Source organism: Lissotriton helveticus, chromosome 1_1 (genome assembly GCF_964261635.1).
Source record: "Lissotriton helveticus chromosome 1_1, aLisHel1.1, whole genome shotgun sequence".
Lineage (NCBI taxonomy): Eukaryota > Metazoa > Chordata > Amphibia > Caudata > Salamandridae > Lissotriton > Lissotriton helveticus.
The window spans coordinates 1,084,753,393-1,084,780,348 of NC_136057.1; the positions used below are offsets into that span (position 1 = coordinate 1,084,753,393).

The 26,956-nt window shown below is 40.8% G+C and overlaps 1 protein-coding gene across 2 annotated transcripts in view; it reads right to left on the reverse strand.

The window, feature by feature from the left end:
* The window catches only part of LOC144772185 (GLIPR1-like protein 1), a 417,152-nt gene that overhangs the window by 39,487 nt on the left and 350,709 nt on the right, over positions 1-26,956 (reverse strand). Inside the window, exon 5 of one of the 2 annotated variants that reach the window (XM_078656318.1) lies at positions 8,201-8,227. The exons of the other annotated variant lie outside the window; for it this stretch is intronic. Within the exon in view, the coding sequence (XP_078512444.1) occupies positions 8,201-8,227 (27 nt within the window). The remainder of the gene's footprint in view (positions 1-8,200; positions 8,228-26,956) is intronic. 2 annotated transcript variants of the gene reach the window in all.

Sequence of the window (26,956 nt, forward strand, 5' to 3'; positions counted from 1 at the left end):
AAAGGGGGCAGGGTAGAAACACCTGGCAATAGTCACACTGGATCCATGAATCCCGTGGAAAAAAAACAAAGCATGGGCTCCCTCGCTTTGTTTCTAATCGCCCCCCAGGGTGGACCAGGTTCCAGGGCATTTGAATATTATAGAAGGGGTATTATAGTACCTCCTCCTGGGGCTTACTAATGGCCTGGGGACCACCATGTCGCCGGGGCTTCTTTTAAAAAAATTGTGTGGGAGGCCCTTACGGCCCTCCTGCTGCCCCGGGGATTACCACCTTCCCGGGTCTTATTTGTCTTAGAAATGGTGGGGCCTCCTGGACTCCCCCAACCCTGGGGGACACCCCCTCCTGGGCCTTTTTGTTTAAAGAATGCGGGGGCTACACAGAACCTCCCCCCCCCCCGCAGCCGCCTCCTCCCTGGGTCTTTAACTCTAAGTAATGTTAGGGGGTCACGCTGAGCCCCCCTGCAGCCCGTGGACTGCCACCTCCCGAGGACTTTAGATGAACTGAATGTTGAGGGTTCTATGGCCCTGCCCTGGGGGCCAACACCTTACCGGGGCAAATTCAAAAAAAGGAGGGGGGCTGCGCAGCACCTACCTGGAGCTGTAGAAGGCCCTGGGGACCACACTGGGCTCCTGCCAAGCCATACCAAACATATCCACTCATACACCCATACTTCCACTCACACAATGAGTCAGTCATCCATAGAGCTACTCACATACCTACTCACTCACTTATAGAGTCAATCACCTATCGCATTTCACAACCACTCTGCAAACGCGGCTCGTGGTTTACTACTGGTTGGAGGATGAAGTCCACTTTAATACTGAGTGACCTTGGGGGCCAAGAAGCCCTCCTGGTACCTCTTGTAAGTCCTACCCAGCAGGATTCTTGAGTTCTGGTTGGAGGCCCAGCACGCTTTCTGGACCACTCTGCAAATGCGAACACTAGTTGATAACCCATAGAAATTCACTGAAAGAACAAAGTTTTTCAGGGATGTTAGTTAGGAATTAGCATTTAAAAAACCTTATAAATTCACTGAAGGTTATAGGGATGTTATAGTAAGGAAATGGAATAAAAAAACACCTTAAAAATTCACAGAAAAAACAAAAGTTACCATAGATATTCAGCAGTTATAGTTATCCGAGTTAAGCAAGCACACCGAAAAAGGACCCAACACATTCTGCCTGCTGTCTAAAATCCCTTCTTTAAGGTGGGTGTTCACTCGAATGAGGTATAGACCCTTGATTCCCCCATTGAATGTCTATTCATGAAAGCGTAGAAGTGTCTTCCCATTTAATTATCAATCATACTCAAGTCCCTATGTATGTAGCTGGACTTTTATTTTCAAGGCGGTAGTTCGATGTCCAATGAAATTGAAGAACAGCCAACACATGTTATAGGGCTATTAAGCCTGGGGCTTTCTCAAGGCTTTCAAATTACACAGATTTAGATATAGTAGGGGAGGTCCCTCAGGTGAGCCCCCAACTTTTTGCTGATGGGTTCTGGTGGTAACTGACTCTGACTAACCAGGCCTAGAGCCAGTGCTATGCTAAAAGACACTTAGAATACAGTGAAAACACCAGCATACACTAGGGAACACTATGCATTGGGGTACCCCTGTGATTAGCATGACCTCCTCTGTATTTGCCATGAGTTAATGTCTGGGTCACTGCATGAGTACATGAGTAGTGACTGGATGATTAGAGTGCTACAAGGAGAGAGCATGGTGATTTTATAAGTGCTTGGATTTTGGCAGAGTGATTAGATATGTACATGGTGCTGGCTGGGTGTTTGGAGGAGTGCATGGGTGGTGACAGGGAGATGGCAGGACTGCATGGGTACTACCTGGGTAATTGCAGGAGTGAATCGGTATGTGTAGGTGGTTATAGGTCTGCATGGGTAGTGCACAGGGGATTGTAGCAATGCATGTGTTAGTGCCTGGGCCATTGCATTAGTACATGGGTAGTGACTGGATGATTAGAGTACTGCAAGGAGAGTGCATGGTGAATGTAAAAGTACTTGGGTTTTGGCGGAGTGATTGGATAAGTAAATGGTGCTGGCTGGGTGATTGGAGGATTGGAGGAGTGCATGGGTAGTGACAAGGAGATGGCTGGATTGCATCAGTAGTGCTCAGGGGATTGTAGCAGTGCATGTGTTAGTGCCTGGGTCATTGCATGAGTACATGGGTAGTGACTGGATGATTAGAGTTCTGCAAGGACAGTGTGTGGTGATTTTATAACTGCTTGGGTTTTGGCAGAGTAATTGGATAAGTACATGGTGCTCGCTGGGTGATTTGAGGAGTGCATGGGTAGTGAGAGGGCGATGGCTGGACTGCATGAGTAGTGCTCAGAGTATTGTAGCAGTGCATGAGTTAGTGCATGGGTCATTGCATGAGGGCACGGGTAGTGACTGGATGATTAGAGTGCTGCAAGGAGAGTGCATGGTGAATTTATAAGTGCTTAGGTTTAGGCGGAGTGATTGGATAAGTACACACATGTCACATCAGGCCCCGCCCCTCCCTTCACCATTGTGCAAACGCACCCACTTGTGCATTGTAAATTGGGGGATTAAGTCCCCTTGAGTCCTGAGGGTCCCTGGGGGCCAACTAGCCCACCAGCTACCTCCAGTAAGTGCCACAGAGCTGCGTTGCAGAGTGGTGTGAAAAGGGGCGTGGACTTGGACCACCTCTCTGCAAAGCAGCTCCCTGTAACTTATTGGAGGTACCTGGTGGGCTAGTTGGCCCCCAGGGACTCTCAGGATTCAAGGGGACTTAATCCCCCAACATAAAACACGCCACAGGGCGCATTTGCACACTTGTCACATCAGGCCCCGCCCCCTCTCTGCACCCCCTGGTGCATTGTAAATTGGGGGATTGAATCCCCTTGAGTCCTGAGGGTCTCTGGGGGCCAACTAGCCCACCAGCTACCATCAATATGCGCCAGAGAGCTGCGTTGCAGAGTGGTGTAAAAAGGGGGCGTGGCTTTGGACCACCTCTCTGCAACGCAACTCCCTGGCGCTTACTGGTGGTACCTGGTGGGCTAGTTGGCCCCCAGGGACCCTCAGGATTGAAAGGGAATTAATTCCCCAACGTAAAAAGCGCCTCAGGCGCGTTTGCAGAGTGTTGCTTGGAGGGGGCGGGGCCTCCGGCGCGATACTAGCTTTTTTTTAAGAAGGGGCTGTGTGTACCCCCTTCCTTTCCTATTTTTTGGGCCCTGGGGACCCCATCCCCCAGGGCCTGACCCCTATTTTGTTATTGTTATTTTAAAAAACAGAAGGGGGCCGCATGGCCCCCTCCAGAGGCCATTTTCGACCCCGGGGACCCCACCCCCAAGGCATGTGAAGCTTTTTTAATATATATTTGGAGGGGGCTGCGTGGTCCCCCTCCTCAGGACATTTATGGCCCGGGGACCCCATTCCCCGGGGGTGGTCTTTCCTTTTTTATTTTTTTTAAATGTATGTTTAAGGGTGCCTCTCGGAGCTCTTCTGGCCCCGGGGACCCAAACCCCCGGGCCTTGGCCACTCCGTTTAAAAAAATATATATATATATTCACAGGGGAGGGGACTGCGTGGCCCCCCTCCCAGGCCACTTCTGGCCCCAGGGACCCCATACCCTGGGGCCTGGCCATCTTTTTTTTTTGGGAGGGGGTCGCGTAGCCCCCCTCCCGGGTCACTTTTGGCCCGGGAACCCCATCCCCCGGGGCCGGCCCTATCCATTGGGGACCGTGGGGGGAGCCCCAATTCCCTCACTAAAAACTGGCATTGCTTTTCCACAAGGGGAGCTGCTAAAATGCAGCTCCCCTTGTGGAAAAGCAATCTGGTTTGGATTTTGTAAGCAAGAGCAGGAAACCTGCTCTCGCTTACAAAATCCAAACCAGTGTTTGCTATGACAGGGCGGGAGCCGTTCGGCTCGCGCCCTGCCAGAGCAAACAGCAGTGTCCCGGCAGTGGGCAGCCCGGGACACTACAGGAGCCGGCCCTGGGGGCGGAGGTCCCCAGGGCCATAATTAACTCCAGGAGGGGGGCCGTGCGGTCCCCCTCCCAATGTGTGTAAAGCCCTGGGGAGGTGGTGGTCCTTGGGGCTTGGGGTCCCTAACAGACCCCACATTTACATTTTTAGTGCCCTGGGGAGGTGACGGTCCCTGGCACGTGTGTGGGGGCTCGAGCCACACAGGTTTTATTGTTAAAAATAACCATGGGGAGGTGGCGGCCCCCTGGACAGGGGGGGCCATGTGCCCCCATGAATATTTAAGAAAACCCCCGGGGGTGGTTGTCCCCGGGGCCTGGGAGGGCCTTGGAGGAGACCCCTACAGATTAATAGAAAAGAAGCCCCGGGGAGGTGGCGGTCCCCTGCGCTGCAGGGGCCCCGCGGGCCCCCACATTTATGAATTGGGCAATGCCCCCGGGACCTGGTCCAGCCAGGGGCCTCATTTAAATGTAGCGCGACACTAACGTGAATTCCGCCGAAATTATTAGGAAAAGCGTTTTTTGTTTTCCCAATAACTTTGGCGCCGGTTGACGAATCTTCGGGAAATTTTCAAAAACTAGTGATCAACTCCAGTCAGCTCCTGTCTTGTAAGTTTCGAGGTAATTCGCCAAACGGGGGGCAGAGAAAAAAGGGGGGTCCCAAAACATGTTTTCCCCATGTATTTTTCCATAGGAAACTTTAGACAAAGATACAGCTACAGCCCGAACTGCTGACGGAATTACAAAAAATTTGGCAAAAAAGTAGGTCTTGGTTCAGAAGGAGTCCTTTTTTTCTTAAATGGTGTAAATCCCTTCAGTTGTTCCAGAGAAATTTGAAAAAGAAAAAGTTTCGATATCTATGGTCAGGGTGGGTTTACGAACCCTCCCGACCATGAGCTTTACTCTGATTGGCTGCCAACACTCCAAACCAGGAAGAGGTGGCAGCCATCTTGTGACTCAGTAGAACCGAGTCACAAGAAAACAGAGAAACACAGTGCAAAAATGAGAAAAGGGGGCAGGGTAGTAACACCCTGACCCCCTAGGCTTGCTTAGGGGGACAAAAATCAGCCAAATTTGCACTGAAGCTGCGAATCTGGACGGGAATTTTTTTTTTTAAACGAAGCCCGGGCTCCTGCGCTTTGTTGTATTTAAGCCCCTGGGTGGGTCGGGGCACTGAAAAAAATGTGTGAGGGGGTCCCCGGGGACCGCCACCTCCACGGGGCTTCATTTATGAGTTGCAGGGGACTGGCACGCAGCCCCCCGCAGTCCCGGGTACCACCACCTCCCCGGGGCACTTTATATATTTTAAAACACATGTGTGGGGAGGGCACAAGTCCCTCCACACGGGTCGGGGACTACTAGTTCCCCGGGGCACTGTATATTTAAATTTGGGGGTCAGTTACGGACCCCGAGCATCACCACCTCCCCGGGGCTGTCCACTGGTTTGGGAGGGGGGGCCACATGGCCCCCCTCCTGGAGCCCTTGATGGCCCTAGGGACCGCCACTCCCCAGAGCTGGCTTTTGCAGTATCCCGGGGTACCCACCCCCGGGACACTGCTGTTTGCTATGGCAGGGCAGGAGCCGTGTGGCTCCTGCCCTATCATAGCAAACACTGGTTTGGATTTTGTAAGCAAGAGCAGGTTTCATACTCTCGCTTACAAAATCCAAACCACATTGCTTTTCCACAAGGGGAGCTGCATGTCAGCAGCTCCTCGTGGCACCACGGGGCACTTAGGACCTCAGGACACAAGTGGACTTCAGGGTCCGAGCAGCAGTGCGCCAGAAGCTGCATTTGCAGCGTGGTGTAAAAAGATGCGTGCCTAGGAACACGTCTCTGCAATGCAGCTCTGTGGCGCTTACTGAAGGTACCTGGTGGGCTACTTGGCCACCAGGGACCTTCAGGATTCAAGGGGACTTAATAGGGATTTTATAGTTAGAAATTAGCATTTATAAAACCTTAGAAAAAAGTATAGGAACGAGGCTCATTATAATTAGAAATTTTCATTTGAAAAACCATTTGAAATTCACTGAAACAAACATAGGTTTCAATGACATTATAGTTAGAAATTAGCATTTAAAAAAAACCTTAGAAATTCACTGAAAAAACCATATGTTTCAGGGACGTTATAGTTAGTTGGACATTCCACTCAAAACCATAGAAATTCTGCTGTTCTAGTTATTTCAGCTAAATATAACTTGACATCATTGACATCATTCATGACATGGTAAGTGACATTACTGATGATATCTCAAATGACATCACTGATGACATCATCCACGTGAAAATCTGACGCATCTCCTCACACTCTAATATAACCTTTGATACACCCACTGTAAAATACAGACAGCCATTTTTGAAATCATCGACACACCAGTACCAGTTACTACAAACGCGCTCACTGATTCCTAGGTCTACACACACATCCACTCATTCACCCATAAAGTCACTCGTACATGCAGTCACTCATTATTACAACACTATCATATGCACTCATACACCTGTGCAGACATTCACATACCACCACACATCCAGTTACACACCTAGTCAGTCATGCAAATAATCAATCACACTTCCATTTACTGACCTATACAGTTATACACCTACCACATCACTTATTCACGTTTTGTTTCATTTTAGGGATTGGTGGCAAAATAATCTATCTCAAGCTGGAGTAGTCATGCCTGTTGTTAAATATTTTGTGCTTTAAATGTAGGGGTGCTGTCAGCCGCAAAGTTTTTGTAAACTCTGAAAAACTTGAAGAATAACTCATACCCTCAGAAACTGGCCATACACCATAACAGCATTTTCTGTTATACTCTTGTCTGCCTAAAGCCACCCGGAGAGTACTTTCACTACCAACAATTGTAACTTGTGGGCCACTGACAAGCTGCAGTAGACACAAACAGGGCCTTCACGTCACGATCAAAAACAACCTCCTGATAGAGCAGTATTATTGGTGTGAGGCACAAATAGGGTGAGTGGAATTGAAAATATTGTGGGAATGGAGACAGAACAACAGGAATAGAGTGCACGAGTTTGGACAAAGAGGTGAGAGTGGACAGCAAGGTTAACAGGTCTTGCCCCAAATCACACGAAAGGCATGCATCAGCTCATTAAAGCCAGACCTACTGGCTTTACCAATGTTAATTTTGATAGGACCTTGGGGCATATTACCAAGGGCCTTACCGCCGCTTTAGCGGGAATTTTTCCAGCTAAAGCGGCGATAATTTTATCGCCCTATTACCTAGCTGTCGCTAACACCAGTTAGCGACAGCTAATAGGCGATAGCGGGCATTTAGGGGCCCACTATGCATGTCAGCGATAATTATCGCTAATGACATGCAAAGTGGGCGTGCCAAGATGTTAGCGACTGGAAACAGTCGCTAACATCGCTATCACCTATTACCAACTTTTGGAAATAATCGCGCTAAGCGTGATTATCTCCAAAAGCTAACGCCTGCCCAGAGCAGTGCTTAGCCATGTTATCCAATGGAAGGTGGATAACATGGCTAAGAGCATTGTCACGATAATGCATGAATATCGCTGATTTTACAGCGATATGCATGCATTTCTCACGATTTTTACCGCTTTTGAGATAAACCTTGATAATATCAAGGTATCTCAGCGGTAAAAATCATCGGAGCGCGGCGATATTTTAATACCCGCTAACCAAGCTTAGCGATAATTATCGCTATAGCTTGGTAATATGCCCCTTTGTCTTTAAGTGTAAGAGAATTAGTGCTGACTTTCATTTTCGTTGGCAATTCACAGACTCAGGCTTTAAAAATAGTTTTTTGATGGCTGGTGATCATTATGGGAAGGTTTGAACTGCAGTTGTTTGGATTTAGTTGGCTGTAGGCTTCCTCGAGGCGTATGAGTTCCTTACCAACTCCGGTATAGGGATTGCACATCAATGAAAGAATGAGAACTCTAGCTGATGTATGCCCTTGCTGAGACATCCAACTCCCACTACACCAAATGATCCATATTTGTTGCATTTTGCACACACCAGTCCACATCGAGGGGAAATTGTGTGTTTACGTGATCGCGCCTGTCGGTGTGTATATACTTCTGAGTTTAGGATATTAAAATCCCAGAACGGAGAATCACTGTTTCTAGAGAGAAAACTGTCAATATGTATTTCTTTCTAGTCATTTCTTCATGCTCTAACCATTATTACCAATGTAAAATTGAACAAGTTTGTCAGCAATATCGCAATTAATGAATTTAAATACATACATTGATCTTCTTCATGGAATGGGTTGCCTATGGAAAGAAAGTATGAATATGTCAAAGTATAATGAGACCCATATGAATAATTTTCAATTTTACTTAAAAATCAGGATAAAGCTCAAATCTAAATCTTCATTACACTCCAGCTTGCTTCACTGAAAGTGGTATAGTATTGAATAAAAAGTTACATACATGTAACTGTAATTCACCAGCATTGGTATATTTCATAGATTCACAATAATTAATTATTCTGCAATGACAGACTGGCAACTCACTGTAATTAAACTTAACATAGCTGTGCATGAGCATACAATTAATCAACATAGACACAGCTACCTGTTATCTGTGTGATCCAGGCATAAGCCGGTCAATCAGGTGGAGACACAGAGTTCCACTCTCCTTTCGATGTTTAACTGCTCAGATTTCCTAAACACAAAATATGATATCAGGAGCCTGAAGAGAGGAGGAGGCAATGTCGCATGTGAATCTATCAAATCCAATACAGTTAAACAACTGTAGTTACAGTTACGTATCTCTTTTCTTTTCCAGTATTGGATTTTTCATAGATTAACATGCTTAAATTATGACACTTAACACTAAAAGAAGATAGTGAGAAGACGCTCCCCTTGCTGAAACAGATTGCATAGCACTGTCTGTCCAAAAGAGGCCTCTGCACAGGCCAGGCCAGGCTAAGAGGCAGTAATGCTCTGTAGAGATGTTCGTAGAGGCTGATGTTGCTGCTTTACAGCTGTCTGCAAGGGAAATTCTATGAAAAGTGCAGCTAAAGAAGTCATGCCCAGGTAAAATGAGCACACACGCACCTTACGTTTCAGTAAACGACTAGCTTAAAAATCGAAGAAAGCGATTCACGAAAAACTCAAATGAGAGATGCTCATTTTGGAAATATGACAACCTTCGTTCGTCTGACATTCAGAAGTCTTTTGTTCTGTGCAGGTACAATTTGCGACAATGTAATGCCGTTTCTGCTGGAGTGGATGGTTGAGCAAAAAAGCCCAATGAGTTGTTCTTTTCATTGAGTTGGAACGTAGAAGGAAACTGGAATTTAGCGTATGTTGGTATCTAGTACAGACCTGCCTTTAGAAAATGGATGAAGGGTTCTTGTACCAGAAAAAGCCAGGATTTCCCCAATGCACCCAGCAGCTAAGGTATGAGCAAGAACTACTGTCTTTTACAAGAGCACTTACATGGAGGCCTTATGGAAGGTTTAAAAGCGGGTCTCTTACACCTTTCAGTTCCCAAATCAGGGGTTGCTGGACACAAGAAGGGAAGGTCCTGAACAACACCCTTAATGAATTCCTTGAGAGTTCTGGCAGAACATTGCAGTCTAAATTATTTTAAACGTATACAGCTTAACATAAGTATAAAATTACTCTTCCTTGTCGTTATATGTGTATATATATATAAATTTGTTTTATATATATATATATTACGACAACTCGCAAAGAGATAAGCGAACGGCTACATAAGCATGAGGAGCGCATTAAAACCAGAAAAATCCACAAGTTTGCTAGAGACCTGAACGACTACACAACAGGTCAGATATATACTTTCTCGCGCAAATTTGATAAAGCCAGGCAGTCCAAACTGACCAAACAAACGGTCACGGGCGGAGATGTGGCAAGAATGAACCTGGATGATGCACAGAGCGAGAACTCCGATGCAATTTCGTTGGCCAGTATATCGAGTACATCGCTCTCTGATCTGAACGGGGCAGAAGGAGGTCAAGCTGGCAGAGTTTTAAACCTTGCGGAAGAAATTGATTTTTTAGTGGAGGACCGGCTGCAAACCTTGCGCCCCAGAGCACGAAAGAATCACAACGCAAGAGGCGTAATGCCAAACGTCACGCAAGACGACAAAAACGAAAAGCCTCAACAGCAGCAACAACAAAAAAAGAAGAGGCAATGGTACAACAAAAGGAATTAGGCAGGGATTGTACCATTACGAATCTCACCAATGTGGTCCTATCTACTGCTGAAGAACAACTTTTAGCACTAGGATTAAACTTTTGTCCCGAGAGTTCGTTCAACTACACTAGCACCAGAGCGGATGTTTTTAAGTTCATTCGCAAATTGAAACTCAAGAAATTCTTTGCTACTAAACCGGTGTTGGAGAGAAAGGAAAAGACTTCTAAAAATACCAAACAGCCGGTTAATTCTGCCGGTAATGCAACAGCGCCAGCAGCACGAGATGCTAGACTGCTTCTTACCCTTTGTGATCTGGGTAACCCTGATAACTCTACCACGAATGATGACGCCACTCCATCTACGCAATGTGAACTACAAAACGTTGACATTCAACAGAAAGGAGCTGGCGAAAGTCCATTTAAACCGGTAAGCACATTTTTGCCTGTAATGCCGAAAGATGCGGTAGACATATATCATGAATGTGTAATAGAAGACCTTAAAAAATTGAACCGCAAAATACAGGCACATTCTCAGAGGGACAATGCTATGGTGCGCGAATATAATGTATTAATGAAAAAATTGAATCAGAACCAAGATGTGGTGATCAACAAATCGGACAAAGGTGGTAATATTGTGTTGTGGAATAAAACTGAATATGTTGTGGAAGCCATGAGACAACTAAATGATACCACCTGTTACGAGAGATCAAATGGGATGACATACAAACGGGCAAAAGATGGCGTAAAAAAGTTGCTAATGTCATACAAAAGGAACAATTTGATTTCACAAGTTGAATTTGATTTCTTACATGTTGAACATCCGGTTATACCTATTTTATATCTGATTCCAAAAATACATAAGCAGAAAGTCCCTACGCCTGGTCGACCAATCATTGCAGCCATCAAAAGTGTAGGAGAAAACATTTCAAGTTATATTTACTTTTTCCTACAAGATAGTGTGCAAAGTTTGCCGAGTTTCATTAAGGACACTGGCGATTTTTTGAAAAAATTGTCTACTATTACGTGGCAAGAGAACTGGTGTTTAATTACTCTAGATATAGAGTCTTTATATACATCTATAGATCACACTAAGGGTTTAGAGGCTGTCAAGCATTACTTGGATCTACGAACCTGTGAATACTATGCTCACAACAAAATGTTATGTGAATTAATACATTGGTGTTTGCATAACAATTATTTTATGTTTGCTAAGAACATATGGAGACAAGTCCGTGGTGTGGCGATGGGATCATGCTTCTCCCCCAGCTACGCGTGTCTCCACGTGGGCTGGTGGGAGGAGCGTGGGCTAGTGGCCACACCAGGTTTTAGGCATGTGAGATACTGGAAGCGGTTTATAGATGATGTCTTTTGTATTTGGGAGGGTGATGAGGCGAGTGCGCAGATATTTGTTGATGCACTTAATAACAATAATGAGAATCTTTTTTTCACCTCTCAAATCAGTAAAGTACATGCGGACTTTCTTGATGTACATATAAATATTGCAGACAACAGTATAGGCACATCGCTTTTTCGTAAACCGACTGCTGGCAACAGCATACTCCATGCTGGTAGTAGCCATCCACAACATGTCATCAATAATGTTCCATATGGAGAACTGGTGCGGGTGAAACGAATAAGTAGTACCCCTGAATTATTCGAACAAGAGGCTAAAAATACAATTGGCAGACTCAAAGCCAGAGGGTACAACGATAAGATTCTGAACAGTGCACTGAGACGCTGCCGTGAAAAACCCAGGGAGTCACTGTTCAGGTCTGAAACATCGTCAGTGACATCAGAGAACAATACTCCCCGCTTGATCCTGACTTATAGCAAGCAGGAAAAACAGATCAGGTCAATTGTAAGAAAACATTGGCCTGTTTTGATGACAGATGGCTTCTACAGTGAGATACTGCAGGGTTCTCCTACTATTACATACAAGAAATCGTTCAGCATGCATAACAGTTTGGTCAAAACTAGTCCTGAGTCAAGCAGTGGCAGTACTTGGCTCAAATACAAAGGTTTCTATAAGTGTTCCTCTTGCAGGGCGTGCAAGTTTGGTGTAAACACCACCCACTATAGCACGCCTTTTTGCCCCACCAGAAAGACTATCCGTGGCAATTACAACTGCCACAGTGAGTTTGCAGTATATGTTCTGACTTGCACCTGCGGGCTGAGGTATGTCGGCAGCACCAAGTTGCAGGTGCATGTCAGAATACTGCAACACTTACGGGCAATAGTTAATAACGACAACACCTACCCGGTAGCACGCCACTTTAAATCAACCCACAACAATGATTTATCTCAGTTGACGTATTTTGTCATAGATGTGGTGGCTCCTTTAGTACGGGGAGGTGATAGAGAGGGACTCCGCAGAAAAAGAGAAACTGAATTTATAGTAGAACTGGACAGTAAATATCCAAATGGATTGAACACGACTGAAGACCTACACCATATGTTATAATTTTTCACATTAGCTGATTAAGGGCAGAAGTTCAAGTAATAACTCGAGGTAACATGAATTCAAGTACTAACTCGAGGTAACAGGAATTATATCCTTATGTGAATTTTTGTACTTTTTTATGTCTCAGTCTCTTAGGGTTCTCAGAATATATACACCGCGTATGATAAATATGAATACTATTTTGCATCAAATGGCACCATGGGGGCAATGGGTGCGACATTACATCTACTATGAAAATGAATCTGATAACGAGCTAAGTGATTGTCGAAACTCTCTCCCAACAATCATGTTAAACAAAAAATTGTTGTATATAGTATATTCACTTTTTTAGTTACTTGCAATCACAAAGGGTGCCTATAGGCACTTTGTTGGTTTATTCAATTATTTAATATCACATAGTATTTTGTTGTCACTAAGGGTATGAAGATGGGCATTGGGGGATATGTAAATGTATTGAAATCTTGAATTTTTGATCTTATGTGCATACACTTTCATGACTTGTTCCATTTACGGTTGTGAACATTTAGGCATTCATGTCAGGAATGGTGGATTGTCCAAATTATAATGATATTATATATAGTTGTACAGTGATGTAATTATGTGTATATAGAAGAACACGTATATATTTTTATATAGATATATATATATTTTTTTATGTGTATATACATTGTTTGAGTAAGCACTATTATGATTAATTTTGAGATATAATTAAAATAGGACATCCTCAAATTTCAGTGTATATTAGCTTCAGTGAGGAATGCTCTAAAAGATCAATGGGGGTTTTTGCATTCATGCAGATATATTGTTTTCCCAGCCTTTTTAAATTAAGTGCAGTGATGGTGGGTGCCGAATTTAATAGCATAGAGAAATGTTTTTTCCATGTCTATGCACCATGTGATTGACTCAAGGGGTGGAGCACTGCAAAGTAAAAAAACGTATTTAAATGAATGCTGACCAGGTGCATGGTGTGTGATCAAGAGCACGAGTTGCTCGAAACGCGTCGCCTGAGAGGTGAATAAAATCTCCCTTACTGCAGCCTGGGGTCCGTGTCTTCTTTATGCAAAGGATTGAAGATTTGGTGTTCATATATATATATATATATATATATATATATATATATATATATATATATATATATATATATATATATATATATATATATATATTACCTACTGGCGGTCGCCAGTAGGTAGTTATAGTTAGGATCGTTTTCCATAGGAAATCTGCAACATCCTATTGGGAATAACTTTGGCGCCGAATGAGGGATCTGCCTGTAATGTTCCTTAACTTTGCCTCGCTGCACTCCGCTCCTTCCCTGAAAGCTTCGGGGGCATCCGTCAAGCGGGGGCCAAGATAAAAGGGGGGTCCCAAAACGTGTTTTCCCCATGTTAATTTCCATAGGGCGGTTGGACTCACTTTTAGCCCGAACGGCTGAATGGATTTCCACCTAACTTGGCAAAATTGTAGGGACTGGTACCCCGATGTGCCTTTGCTATGTCTCAAGATATATGCTCCAGTGGTTTTTACGAAAATTAACTTTGACAAAATATATATTGGGCTACATTGGGCTATATATATGTTAGAGCCCAAATGTAGCCCAATGTAGCCCAAAGATGGCCACCAGAGACAAAAAAAAACAAATGTAGCCCAAATATCAGCCAGATGTAGCCCAACTATAGCCCAATGACAGAATGTCCCAGAGTGTTCTAAAGAACAACTAGAGCGCTAACAGTCTTACTTATGACAAAAGTATGGCACACCTGAAGTCATCTTGATTGGAATAAAGTGTTAACACTTAAAACATTTAATTTGCAAAGGAACAAAATGAGGGGGTTCATTTTGCCATAGAAATTATGATTAGTGCTGAAGAAAGAAAAATTAGGGCACATTTTGAGTGACTTCTCAAATCCTCTTATATTTCATGAAAAAAATTCTGATATGCAGTCTCCCAAGATGGCCACCAGAGACAAAAGAGCCCAAATGTAGCCCAAATATCAGCCAGATGTAGCCCAACTATAGCCCAATGACAGAATGTCCCAGAGTGTTCTAAAGAACAACTAGAACGCTAACAGTCTTACTTATGACAAAAGTATGGCACACCTGAAGTCATCTTGATTGGAATAAAGTGGTAACACTTAATACATTTAATTTGAAAAGGAACAAAATGAGGGGTTCCATTTTGCCATAGAAATGTTATATATATATATATATATATATATATATATATATATATTCACTGAAAAAACCATAGGTTATAGACCATATATAGTTAGGAATTAGCATTTTTAAAACCTTATTTTACTCACACAAAACCATGGAAATTCGCATATATAGTTGGGTGCACTAACTATATATTTCGCGCACCCGCAATCCACTGCTGATGATGTCACATATTACATCATTCATGACATGGTCAGTGACAACACTGATGACATCACTGATGACATCTCAAATGACATCACTGATGACATCACTGATGACATCTCATTTGATATGACTGATCACATCACTGATGACATCATTCATGTGATAATACGATGAACTTCTTCAGACTCTAATATAACCTTATATACACTCAGTGTAAACAGACACTCACAGAGTGTCACTCATCCATGGAGTTACTCACACACCTAGTCAGTCATGCAAAGAATCAATCACACCTCCATCTCCTCAACTATACAGTTATACACACCTTACTTATTCAAACAGATACTAACACATATATACTCTCTTATACAATCCCTGATACAATTTCAGAATGATCCATACAGCCACTCACACATTCACTGGCTCTTATGCACAGTTATTTATATATGTCAACTCTCACATATACTGTGTTTTACATATGTTCTTACTTTGACATGTAGCACTGAGATATCCATTCACTCACCAATACACTCATGCACATAGTCAACCGCTCATACAGCTGTTCCCACATGAACTTTTGAACCCATACATCTAGTGAATCAACTGCTCACACATCTATGCACAGAGTCATACACCTCCCAACCACCCACACACACACTCAGTCTCCCATACAAATAATTGGGCAACCAATCAATAACCCATATAGTTACTCATATAGCTACTGATCAATACATGCAGCAGTTTACAGAACAACAGACATAATGATGCACAAATTAAGACAGTTTAGTCACTAACCCATGCACTCAGTGAGACACATTTAATCACTCACTCATACAGTCAGTCATGCACCTACTAAATCCTTCATCCAGACACTTATACATCCACTCATTCTTCAATATGTAGGACATATTTAAAGTTTACAGAAACATACAGACACTCGATGTTGCTATCAGTGATGTCATCAGTGATGTCATTTGAGATGTCATCAGTGATGTCATCAGTGATGTCACTGACCATGTCATGAATGATGTAATATGTGACATCATCAGCAGTGGATTGCGGGTGCGCAAAATATATAGTTAGTGCAACTAACTATATATGCGAATTTCAATGGTTTTGTGTGAGTAAAATAAGGTTTTAAAAATGCTAATTCCTAACTATTTATGGTCTATAACCTATGGTTTTTTCAGTGAATTTTCAAGGTTTTGTAAATGCTAATTCCTAACTATATATGGTCTATAACCTATGGTTTTTTCTGTGAATTTCAATGGTTTTTTAATAGCAAATATTAAAAGCTGTTAAATGTATTCTTTTTTTAAAGGAAAAATATATTTTATATGTATTTAATATAATTTTTTTATGTATATATATATATATATATATATATATATTTTTAGTTTCGCTACCGGTTCGCGCACCGGGTAGCTTCCCGTTAGCTCAATTTTATGCCGCGACCCGGTCCGCGCACGGAAACGTCCCGTTTGCACAACTGCTGCGTTCGAGAACAACATCGCGACGCGTCGCGTAAGCGTGACGTATCGCGTTGCCGCGTAATGCGTCTTATGATGCGCCGCGTTCGCGCACTCGGAAGTGCTCCGGAGCGCGAACGAGGCGCGAAGCACAGCACCCCGGAAGCGCTCCGGGCACGGAGCGGGACGCATAACGTAAGCGTGATAGGTCATGTGACCTGTAAATAACACTTTTCATTGGTTTAGAACTATTTTTTTTCCCAAATGATGAAAACCCCTCCTTTTTTCCTCACTCTGACTTTCATCTTTGTGAGAGGAAGACCTGTTTCTCCTTGTTGAAATAATGGCATCTGTAGTAGCTGCAGCTGGTGGACCCCCACCCCCACCACAACCACCTAGGAAGGAAGGACCACCTGCGCAGTTCCTTCCAAACCCAGAGGAAGAAGAAGAGGACGAGGACGTAGAGCGGAGGCAGTTCTTGCCTGAACAGCCCCGCAAATCACACCACAAAGACCATTTTATATGGCAATTTTATTCTTTTCCTCGAGACCAAAAAAAGGTCAATGCCCGATATGTGACATGCTTCATTTGTAAAGATGTTTTGTCTAGAGGTACAAACAAAAAGTATAGTTTTGGTAACTATACTATGCACCGCCACATGCAGAGGTGGCATCCAAACAATTACAGCGCTGCTGAGCTGCGTCACCTCCAAGATAACCTACCAACTCCTGTGGCCAGTACATCGTCACAGGTAACTCTATCGGGACCAGAGGCGAGGGAGACGGTCCTAAACATTCAACAGAATTTTGTGCACATGAAGCTAGTGTGCATTTATTGTGGTGAACTAATTTCATATGGGAATATGAGTATCATTTTAATTAACAGAGCGTTTGAAAACCACAAGTGCTCAAAACGCCCCAAGAAGTAAATTTTTTTTTGCTCCTGTTGAGCCCTTTCTAATGCCTGTTTTTCGTTGTTCCCCCCCAAAAAACCCCAAAAAAACAAAATTGTTCAAAAAATACAAAAAAAATAAAAAATGTTCAGAAAAATAAAATAAAAATATAAAACAACAAAAACATTAAAAAAAAAGTTCTTTTCAGAACTACCTCCCATTTCTAAAAAATTACTAAAATTTTTAGCACTCTTGACTTCATTTTTCTCATAGGTGCGCTTCCCGGTGCGCGCACCGGAGAGCGCCCCGTTAGCGCAATAAAAAAAAAAGAAAAAAAAAACAAGAGAAGGAGAGCATAAGAGAAAGAGAAAGAGAGAGTAATGTTAAGAGACAGACAGCAAGAGAGAGCAACACAGAGGTACTGTATAATACATAGTAAAACAGTGTAAAAGATATAAGAAAGTGTAAGAGAGAAAATGAAAAAAATATAAGGCTGTGAAACAAAGAAAGAGAGAAGAATAATACTAAAGCAGAGGCACATGAAGAATGTGAGTGGCTGTAAAGAGTAAATGGAAAGTGAAAAAATGATGTACAAATAAAAGGTAATAACGGAACCAGATTTAAATAACACTGGTGAGGGAGAGAGAGAAAAAAGTAGTGTCCATAACTAAAGAGGGATGAAATAAGATGGATAAAATCGATTAAAGTTAAAACATGTGGATTGACAGAGAGAAAAAACTGAAAGAAGAAAAGAAGAAGTAACAGAAAGGGAATAATTGAAGCAGCAAAGAAATGTAAATAATGTAGTGTGCTTGAACTTCAGGGAGAAAACATAATGAACAAGTAGTGAAAGAGTGAAGAGACAGAGACAATTAGAGTAAGAGAGACGGACTGAGTGAACGAGAGTGAGGAACTGTGAGAACAGAGGGACTGAGAAAAGGAGTGGAAGGAGTGCAGTAAGTAAATCACCCACACAACACAACAGCTACCCTACCTCAAAGCACTCTAAAGTATTATTTTACTGTTTCTCTTGGTTTTCCCCTTGTTACGCTCCCCGGTGCGCTACCCATAGTATAAGTAAAGAGGGGTGAAAGAGGGAGAAATATTGAATTAGGATAACACATGGTGAGTGACATAGAGAGTGGACATAGAGAGTAAAGGAAACAGTACCTGAATGGGCTTGAGTAAAACAGCAAAAAAAGTTAAGTTATGCAATGTGTGTGACTTACAGGGAGTCAGTGGGTGTAGGTAGGAGTTTGGTTGTGTAAGGTGTGTCTGTGGGTGTGGTTGTGTGGACTGTTTTGGTGTGGGTAGAAATGAGGGTGTGTGAAATATGTATGAAAAGTGTATGAGTGTGGGGTGTATATGTGTTCGATGTATGTGTGTGTATGGAATGTGTGTGTGTTTTTGAAGAGTGTATGTGGGAGGTTTTTTTGTGTGTATGAGGTGTGTGTGGTGAGTGTGTGGGTGTATGTTACAGGTGTGTGCATGTGTTGGGAGGGGGATGAGCTATATGTGTAGGAGTAATGTAAATAATTAAGAAAAAGAGAATGAGTGAAGAAGCAAAGGAAGGGAACAGAGGGTAAGTGAAGTAAAGAATAGGGATCAAAAGAAGTTGAATATGAGAGGGTAAATAGGGAAAGGGGAGTAAACATGGAGAATAAGAATAAGTGAAAGAAGCAGAGTAAAAACACAGGAGTGGGGTAGATTGAGAAAATGTTAGTGACCTTAAAGCAAAGGGTGATAACAAACTACATTTTTTTAGTCATACTTACCATATAATAAATGTAACTTTAATTTTTTTACTACAGTTGGTATCTGTGAAAGAGAGAAGAAAAAATAAGTTATATTTAGTAAAATATGTATTTTAAATTAAAAGATACAAATGAAGAGCTAAAAACATCATAACACTCTATTTAGAAATAAAGTGAGAGTGAAGAACACAGAAAGGGAAATAAACTAAGGTAGAAGGACAAAAGGAGGGAAAAAGAAATAGAAGGAGAGCAAATTACAAAGAGTAAGGCATATAGATTCACTAAGAAAAAGAGAGAGAAGTACAGAGAAATGAACTGAAGGTAAGAAAGATACTAAAACAATGTGAGTTAGCAAAACTAAATCAGGAAACAGAAGTAAGTAAAAAGATAATGACTGAGACAGAAAACAGTCTAATTAAGGATGCATTTAGAAGAATGAGGAATAGAAGATAACTGAGAGTAAGAGAAGAACAGTCATACGGTGAAAGGATGAAGGGAGACAGAATAATATACAACAATTGAAGGAAATGGACTGAGGAAGTTATAACGTAGACACACTAAGAGAAAAACTGAGTGAGGTGGAGTACAATGAGTGAGAAAAGAAAAAAAGTAAGTCTGCAAAAAAAAGGAAAGAGAGGAGAAGACGACTAAAACAGTGGTACTGAGAGAAAATAATTTGGTGATGAAAGTAAAGAGAAGGACATTGAAAGAAAAGAAATGATGGATAGTAACGGAACCAGAGTAAAAGAAATGGGATGAAGAACGATGAGAGAGGAGCAGTGAAGTTGTTGTAAAAGAAGTGATAGAAGATAGATAAACACAAGTGAAAATAACACAAGTAGAGTGAGGCACTGAGGACATAGAAGTAGTGAACGAAAAACAGAGAGAAGAGGTCAAAAGTAAAGAGCAAACAAAGATAAGCTAAGGAGAGTGGGTGATTTATAGTGATAGAGTGCAATAATACTGCTGAGTGAGTAAACAGGAATTACTAAAAGAGCAAAGGAGGAAAATACGGAAAAGAGAAGAAAAGCAGAAAGACTGAAAGCTGAAAAGGTATGCAAGGGAGAGACGGGATACACACAGTTGAAATGAAAATGAGGGGTTGTCAAAGAAGTGGAGTAAGGGAACGGGGGTTACAGAGAGTGAGAGAAAGACATTATAAGTGAGTAAAAAGAGCTGAAAGAAGATGAAAAAAGGAAAGTGAGTGTCAGAGAATGGGAATACAATTTAATTTACACAATCCAAAGTATAGAATAACTTCTACAACATGTTACATAGTTTATTTTTGCTGTTCTCAGAATATATTGAATTTCACTTAAAGTAGTGAGTTCAAATTACTCATCATATGACAGCTGGAAAAAAAAACACAATCTAAAAGATTGTGTTTTAAAAAAAAACTTACATACTGACAAATGACAAATGTACGCTAATCTTTGATTGACTTACTTTTTCTTGAGGCCAAATAGTATATCATGGAGGTCCTTTTCTCGTTGCATAGTATTTTGCTGTTCACTTAGAAATCCATTTCATCGACTTTCTAGAAGAAAAGCTCCAAGAACATCTGAAATATTTTCAAAATTTTAAGATACTCCTTTTTTTCAGTCATGACTCTTTACTCATTCTTGCACCTTTCCATTTGGCCCAATAGTGTCAGATGTATGAGTATATATGAGTACTCCTCCCGTCTTCATAGGCCAATTACCTTTACCTAAATTTTGGCTGTAAAAACACTAGATATGAATTTATAAAGCCAAAAGGCAAACGTTGTTTGAAAGTCAAATGATTGTCGTTACATTGGGTCCAACCTTTAGAAGTTTTTAAATAGCATGTGTAATGCCCTGATGTTGTAGAAGGACCATCATGAAAAATAATAGCTACAGTTGCAAAGGTTCTTCCTGATATCGATAACTGAGAAGCCACAACATTTGTAATAGAAGTTGTCAATTTAGTTCCATCAGGTCTACATGGTTGGAACATTAAAATAACATAGTGACCATAATTTTGTAGAAATAATGTGGACAGCATTGCAGACTTACATTGGGTACACACCATATTGTGATCCGCTGCTTTAACTAGATTATTGAAAGACACGGATTTGCAGTCTGGTAAAGTTAAATATATAAATCTTTCAGAGTCTATTCTAGTAGTACTTGATGAAGCACAGTTATCACAGTCATGTTGCCATTGATAAGAAAGGCCAAATAGATTTTTTTATATCTACTCCTTCATCTTGTAATACATCAAACATATATATTAAAAATTCCTGACAATCCTGCTGAATATCCTGTGAAAATTGATTTTGACCTGAACAGATATCTAGAAGATTTCTAATTTCTGAAACACTTTCTATTTTTGCTCTATCACTACTACATTTGTCTAACACAGAATTCAATAAACAGCACAATGTTTGTTCCCGATTTTCAACAATCTGTCTTTGTAAATTTTGAAGAAAAAAAACAACATTAACTACTACGTTAGCATAGCAGTTGACACCAGAACTGTTTTCAAACTGAAATCCAACAACATCTTCAACAGAATCCTTTTTGTTTCTCTTTACAATTACACTTTTATCTACTTTATGCCTTTTTGCTGATACCTCACTGCAATTACTCTCATTTCTTCTTTTTCGGCCTACCACACGTTTTTCAATCAGAGGATATTGAGGCAAATGTGGAGCATACTCTCTTCTTAACCTATTGTATTCTTTAACACAATCTAGATCTGCACAAATCTTTGTTTCATCACACTCAATCAAGTACAATCCTGATAAAGTTCTGACTCGTGATAATGCCACATATGCCATACCCTCTTTAAACACAGAACTTCCAATGTTCACCAAAGCGCTATCTACACTTAAACCTTGAGACTTATGAATTGTCACCGCATATGCCAAACAAATAGGAAAGCTGAACAACGACAAATTTGTTCTATTTCATCAATGTCATCAAATTTAATTTTTAAAATTTCAATTCCATCTCTATTTTTGTAATTCACAAAACCAACAACATAACCCATTGCTCCATTTACTAGACCTCTTTCAACATTTAAATTCCTTCTTAAAATGACACGACAATTCAAACACACATTCAGAGTCTTTTCAAAACCAGCAGTTTTAGATATAGTCTTCTCTAATGAATCCAATTTTGATTTCAAATTTTCAGACAAACTAATTGTTGCTCCCATATGCTCTATTTTATCAATAGCTTCCAGTTTACCTATCTCTTCATTTTCTAACTGTAACATTTTGTTGTTGAACATGGAACATTCTTTCAGAGTTGGCAACAAACATATGCCAGATTTCTTCTCGTTAATTTTCTTAAATATGTTCTCTGGAAGAATGTTTTCATTTGGGTACAAATTTGAAATTAATCGTGCATGTAAAGCTTCTTTCCCTTGCTGACTTACTTTTCCGATCCTTACATCTTGTAGAATATTTTTATAATCTTCATCATTTGCCTGCCGCATATTTTGAAGCAGTTCTGCATATTTAAAGTTTAACCATATATTAACGTTTCCAATGCTCCCTAAGCACTTCCTGGTATCTTCATGTGTGAGCATTTTGAACACAGGTTGTCCTTTCACTGGAGTCAACTGCAGAAGATCTCCAAAAACAATAATATGTTTTCCACCAAATAAGACATCATAGTCTGTTCTAAGAATTTCTTGTATTCTCAAATGCACAAAAGCAAGCATGATATTTGACACCATGCTTACTTCATCAATGATGAGAAGTTTCATTTTCTTCAGGACTCTCGAAACTTCGGAACACGCATCTCCTGATAGCTTGCGATACTCCAATTTGTTATCATGCTCCACTGGCAGCATCAGTAAACGATGTAAAGTAATCCCTTTAATGTTATGTGCTGCCAGCCCAGTTGGAGCAGTAACAACACAAGACAGCGGTGATTCAGTCCTTTTCTGCAGATAAGTTGCAATGGCTTTAATCAGAAAACTTTTTCCAGTTCCCGCTTCTCCACTCACGTACAGTTGGACAGGCTTAAATGATGTACATGAGCACTCTTTTTTCTCATGACTGAATCCATGTTCAATCTGTTCTGTGACTTCGTCATATATCTGTTTCTGCTCAAGGTTTAGTTGTTTCACCAAATCTTCTAAGTTAACTTCATCATTTTGACCTTGTTCCATAGCTCTTTCCACCTCATCCATGGCAGTAGCAGCTTCATTTTGGATAATTGGTCCTCCTAGTGGATCCTGACTCAATGAAGCAGAACTCTGACTGCCTTGAGAACTGTCTCTCGCAATCTCTGCAGCAATTGTGGCTTCTTGCTCTATTTCTTCATTCAACATTTGCAGATAATTTGGAAAAACAGGACATTCTATGGTATCCTTCGTTGCATTAAAGGAGTCTTCATAACAGAGAAAATCTCCAAGAAGTTCCTCTTCTTCACGCCATGGTTTAAACAGTTGCAAAAGAGCCAAATAATAAAATTCTCTTTTATCTGGATTATCACAACTCAATTTGCGATGATTAATCAAATGACCTTTTTTCTGTTTCACTAGACATCTTTCACATCCAATGACTTCATATATTCCATTATTGATATCTTCTCTGATGTTCCTCTTATAAATATATCTCTGCAAAAACTTCATAGAGACAAGCGTTCTCAAGGTGATGACTTCTATTTGGATAGTATGTATTCAACATGTTTGTCTTCAAAATATCTGTACTTTCTGGTTCTTTCTCCGCCAAATACTCTATCTCTTGAACAGATTTCAAAACTCGATTTCGTGTTGCAGCAAGACCTAGACTCACCCAAATGATGGTTCTAGATTTGGCATAGAGACTTGCTGACGACAATCGATCAGAACATTCATACGCTCCAATTTCTCGATGCGACAACATCTTCAGACTTTAACTGTATAATTTCTTGCTTAGACTCTTTTCATGTGAAATGTCCTCCCACATTTCCTTTAGTTCTGTCTTTTCTTTTTTTGTGATGTAAGACGTCACATATCGAGCCACAGCAATAGAGTTGTCAGCAACGAATTGAATATCCATGTTAGCATTCCCCATGGACAAAATCACTGGGTTGTAGTCGTTGATGTACTTGGACTCTTCGTCTCTTTTTAAATTGTATGTATTTTTTGGTGATTTCCTCGTCACAGTATGTCGCAGAGAAGACATCAAATTATTTACTCTTCCTTTAGAAATCACTGGTCGTGGAAAGCTGAAACGACATTTTGTGTAGAACTTGTCCTTGTTTCTGAATTTTCGACGACAGTACTTTCCACAACGATGGGATTGAAAGCGTAAAACTTGTTGCCTTAAACTGTTTTCTTCCGTAGTTTTCGGAACAGCACATGTTGAATACTCTTCAATGAAACTCATCACTGTCTCATCCGAATCTGTTTCAAATTTGGGTGCATCTTTAATCCACAACAACATATGTATGTGAGGAGCACCTCTCGCTTGATACTCCTTTCTCCAAAAGAAATCCAAAACCTCTCCAAGGGGAGGATTTTTTTTTTTGGTAATAAGAGACATCATAGCTTCAAATCTATGATTAAAATATCTGCATACATTCCCTGGATCCAAAGAACACAGTTCTCCAGGTGTTTTGAATTCTATATTTTGTATATTAGCATTGGCCTCTCGTAGAAATTGAAGTAAGTCCTCCCATGCATACTCGGCACAGCTAAGAGTGAGGAACCATGTAGGAGTTCCTAAGTTTCTTAGCATACATTTCAATTCCCCATGGCGACGGTACCAATACTCATTTGTACCACTCTGACATGCCATGAGATTGATTAGATGAGATTCTAAAATATTATCTTGCAGATTCACTTTCTCCATAAAGTCCCTCGCCGAAACATTTTGTAGATGTGCTCCACTTTTCAGAATATGGTTTACTGCATAAGAAAGCCCAGACAAGTCACTTTCATACAGTAGATGAAACAAATAGGGAATGCATTGACGAAACCTTGCATCTTCAGCATATAATCTTACAGTTCGATATTCAGATGCAGGAATTTGAAGTGGTCGATCGTCATATCGTCCACCTCGACCTGTTGGAAATAGCTGTGGAAAACAACGAGCTTCCAAACTTTCTTCCCATACACTAATGGGACTTCCTTTTGCTGTTTTCATTTGAAACAATTCAATTGCATTCCCCATTACTTCTTTGGAATGCAAAGGATGAACAGTATAATGTTCATATATTTCTTCACTTCTAGACACATCAACTTTTTCAATTTGGCCGCCTGAACAATCACTGTCTTCATCTGTAGCTGTTTCCTCTGCTGCAACACATACATCTTTGTAGTACTCATTGTTTTTGACTAAATACAACGTTGCCTTTTTGACTTTCCTAACATCTACTAAATCTTGCCAGATTTTTTTACTCTTTGTTGGAACCCCATTAACTAGAATAACTAAAGGTTCCTCTTCTACTTTTTCTATACCAATTGTATCAATATTTTTTTTCAAATCTAGGGGCAAATAAACAACTCTTCCCTTTAATCCTCTCTGCAAATCTGTAGGAGGCAATTTCCCTATCTTAGGCTCCATGCGAACAATTGCATGAAGAGGATGGACACATTGAATCAAAATAGACTCATGTATTTAAATCCATCAATTCACGGGGAATGTCTATCAACTCCAGATTATTATGAACAGCTCTAGCAGGCATTCTGTTTTGATTTAATTTGTCATAACAATATTTACAAATACGCTGATCAGAACTCAAATCAAAAGAATTCTCCACCCACAAATAAGTTGCTAAATCTTTCCACTCATAATTATCCATCTTTTCACTTTTTGCATATAAATCAACTAACCTAGTCTGAATCTTATAATGAGTCCGTCGACAACACACACAAGTAAAATTCGACCTTTCACTTGATTTCACCTTAAACCTGGTAATTTCCTTCTCAAACTTTTCTGTATTTAAAATCTGTACATTGTCTTCCACATTACCTTGAATTGCTGTCTCAATTTCTACACTGTCCTCTTGCTCACGAAAATAACAAATCTCAATTTCTTCACAAATCTTCTTCACATCTAATTCTGTTCCATGCAAAAGAGCACTGTTTAATTGTTTAAGCTTAAGTGCTGGACTTTTTGCATAATACAACATTCTCACTAATTTCCTCATTTTGGTATTATGCACTGCTAACATCCTAAAATGATGAAAAACACTCTGACAGACTTTTCTAGAAAGACAAGCCAGTGAATGGCCTTGCAAACCTGTGATTCCTCTCACTCTGCAAGGATCTAAGTCTTGCAACAACTTCACTTTCTGCTTTATACTTTTTTTACTATATGTACGTAAGAAATTACAAAACAAATCAATTGATTCCTGTCGCACACTACAAATACTACTACACTTCCAAGTGTACACTGGACCCTTAGTACGTCTCCCTAAAACTCCATCAGATAACACCTCTTCTGGTTCTCTAGGCACAAGTTTCTCTTTTTCAATCGGACAACCGTCTTTCACTTCATACGCTCGACCACTGGTGTCAACTGCATGCACTAAATCATTCTCCTGGAAGTAACTCTCCTCATTAAAAAATGGCTCACAACTTGAACTGTGCATCCATTCTCCAGAAAAAACTTTACAAAAATTAGTCCGATTAATTACTCTTTTCCATCTACTGTTTGATTTGAAAACATCAATTGTCTTGTTAAGTGTCCTAATTCTATTGATTATTAAAATAAATAATTTTTTCTTAACTTCAAAAGCCTGATCAACAATCTTCTCTACACTTTTCTTTTTCTTATAAAAAGCAGCTCTCTGTTTACCTTTTTTAATATTTTTTAACAAATTTAAAACCACTCTATTGCGAAACATTCGTCTACGAATGTCTCTAAACTGATTCTGCCTTCTATTCCTATACATATTATTCTCTCCTGCTCCAGTTTTAGGATTCTT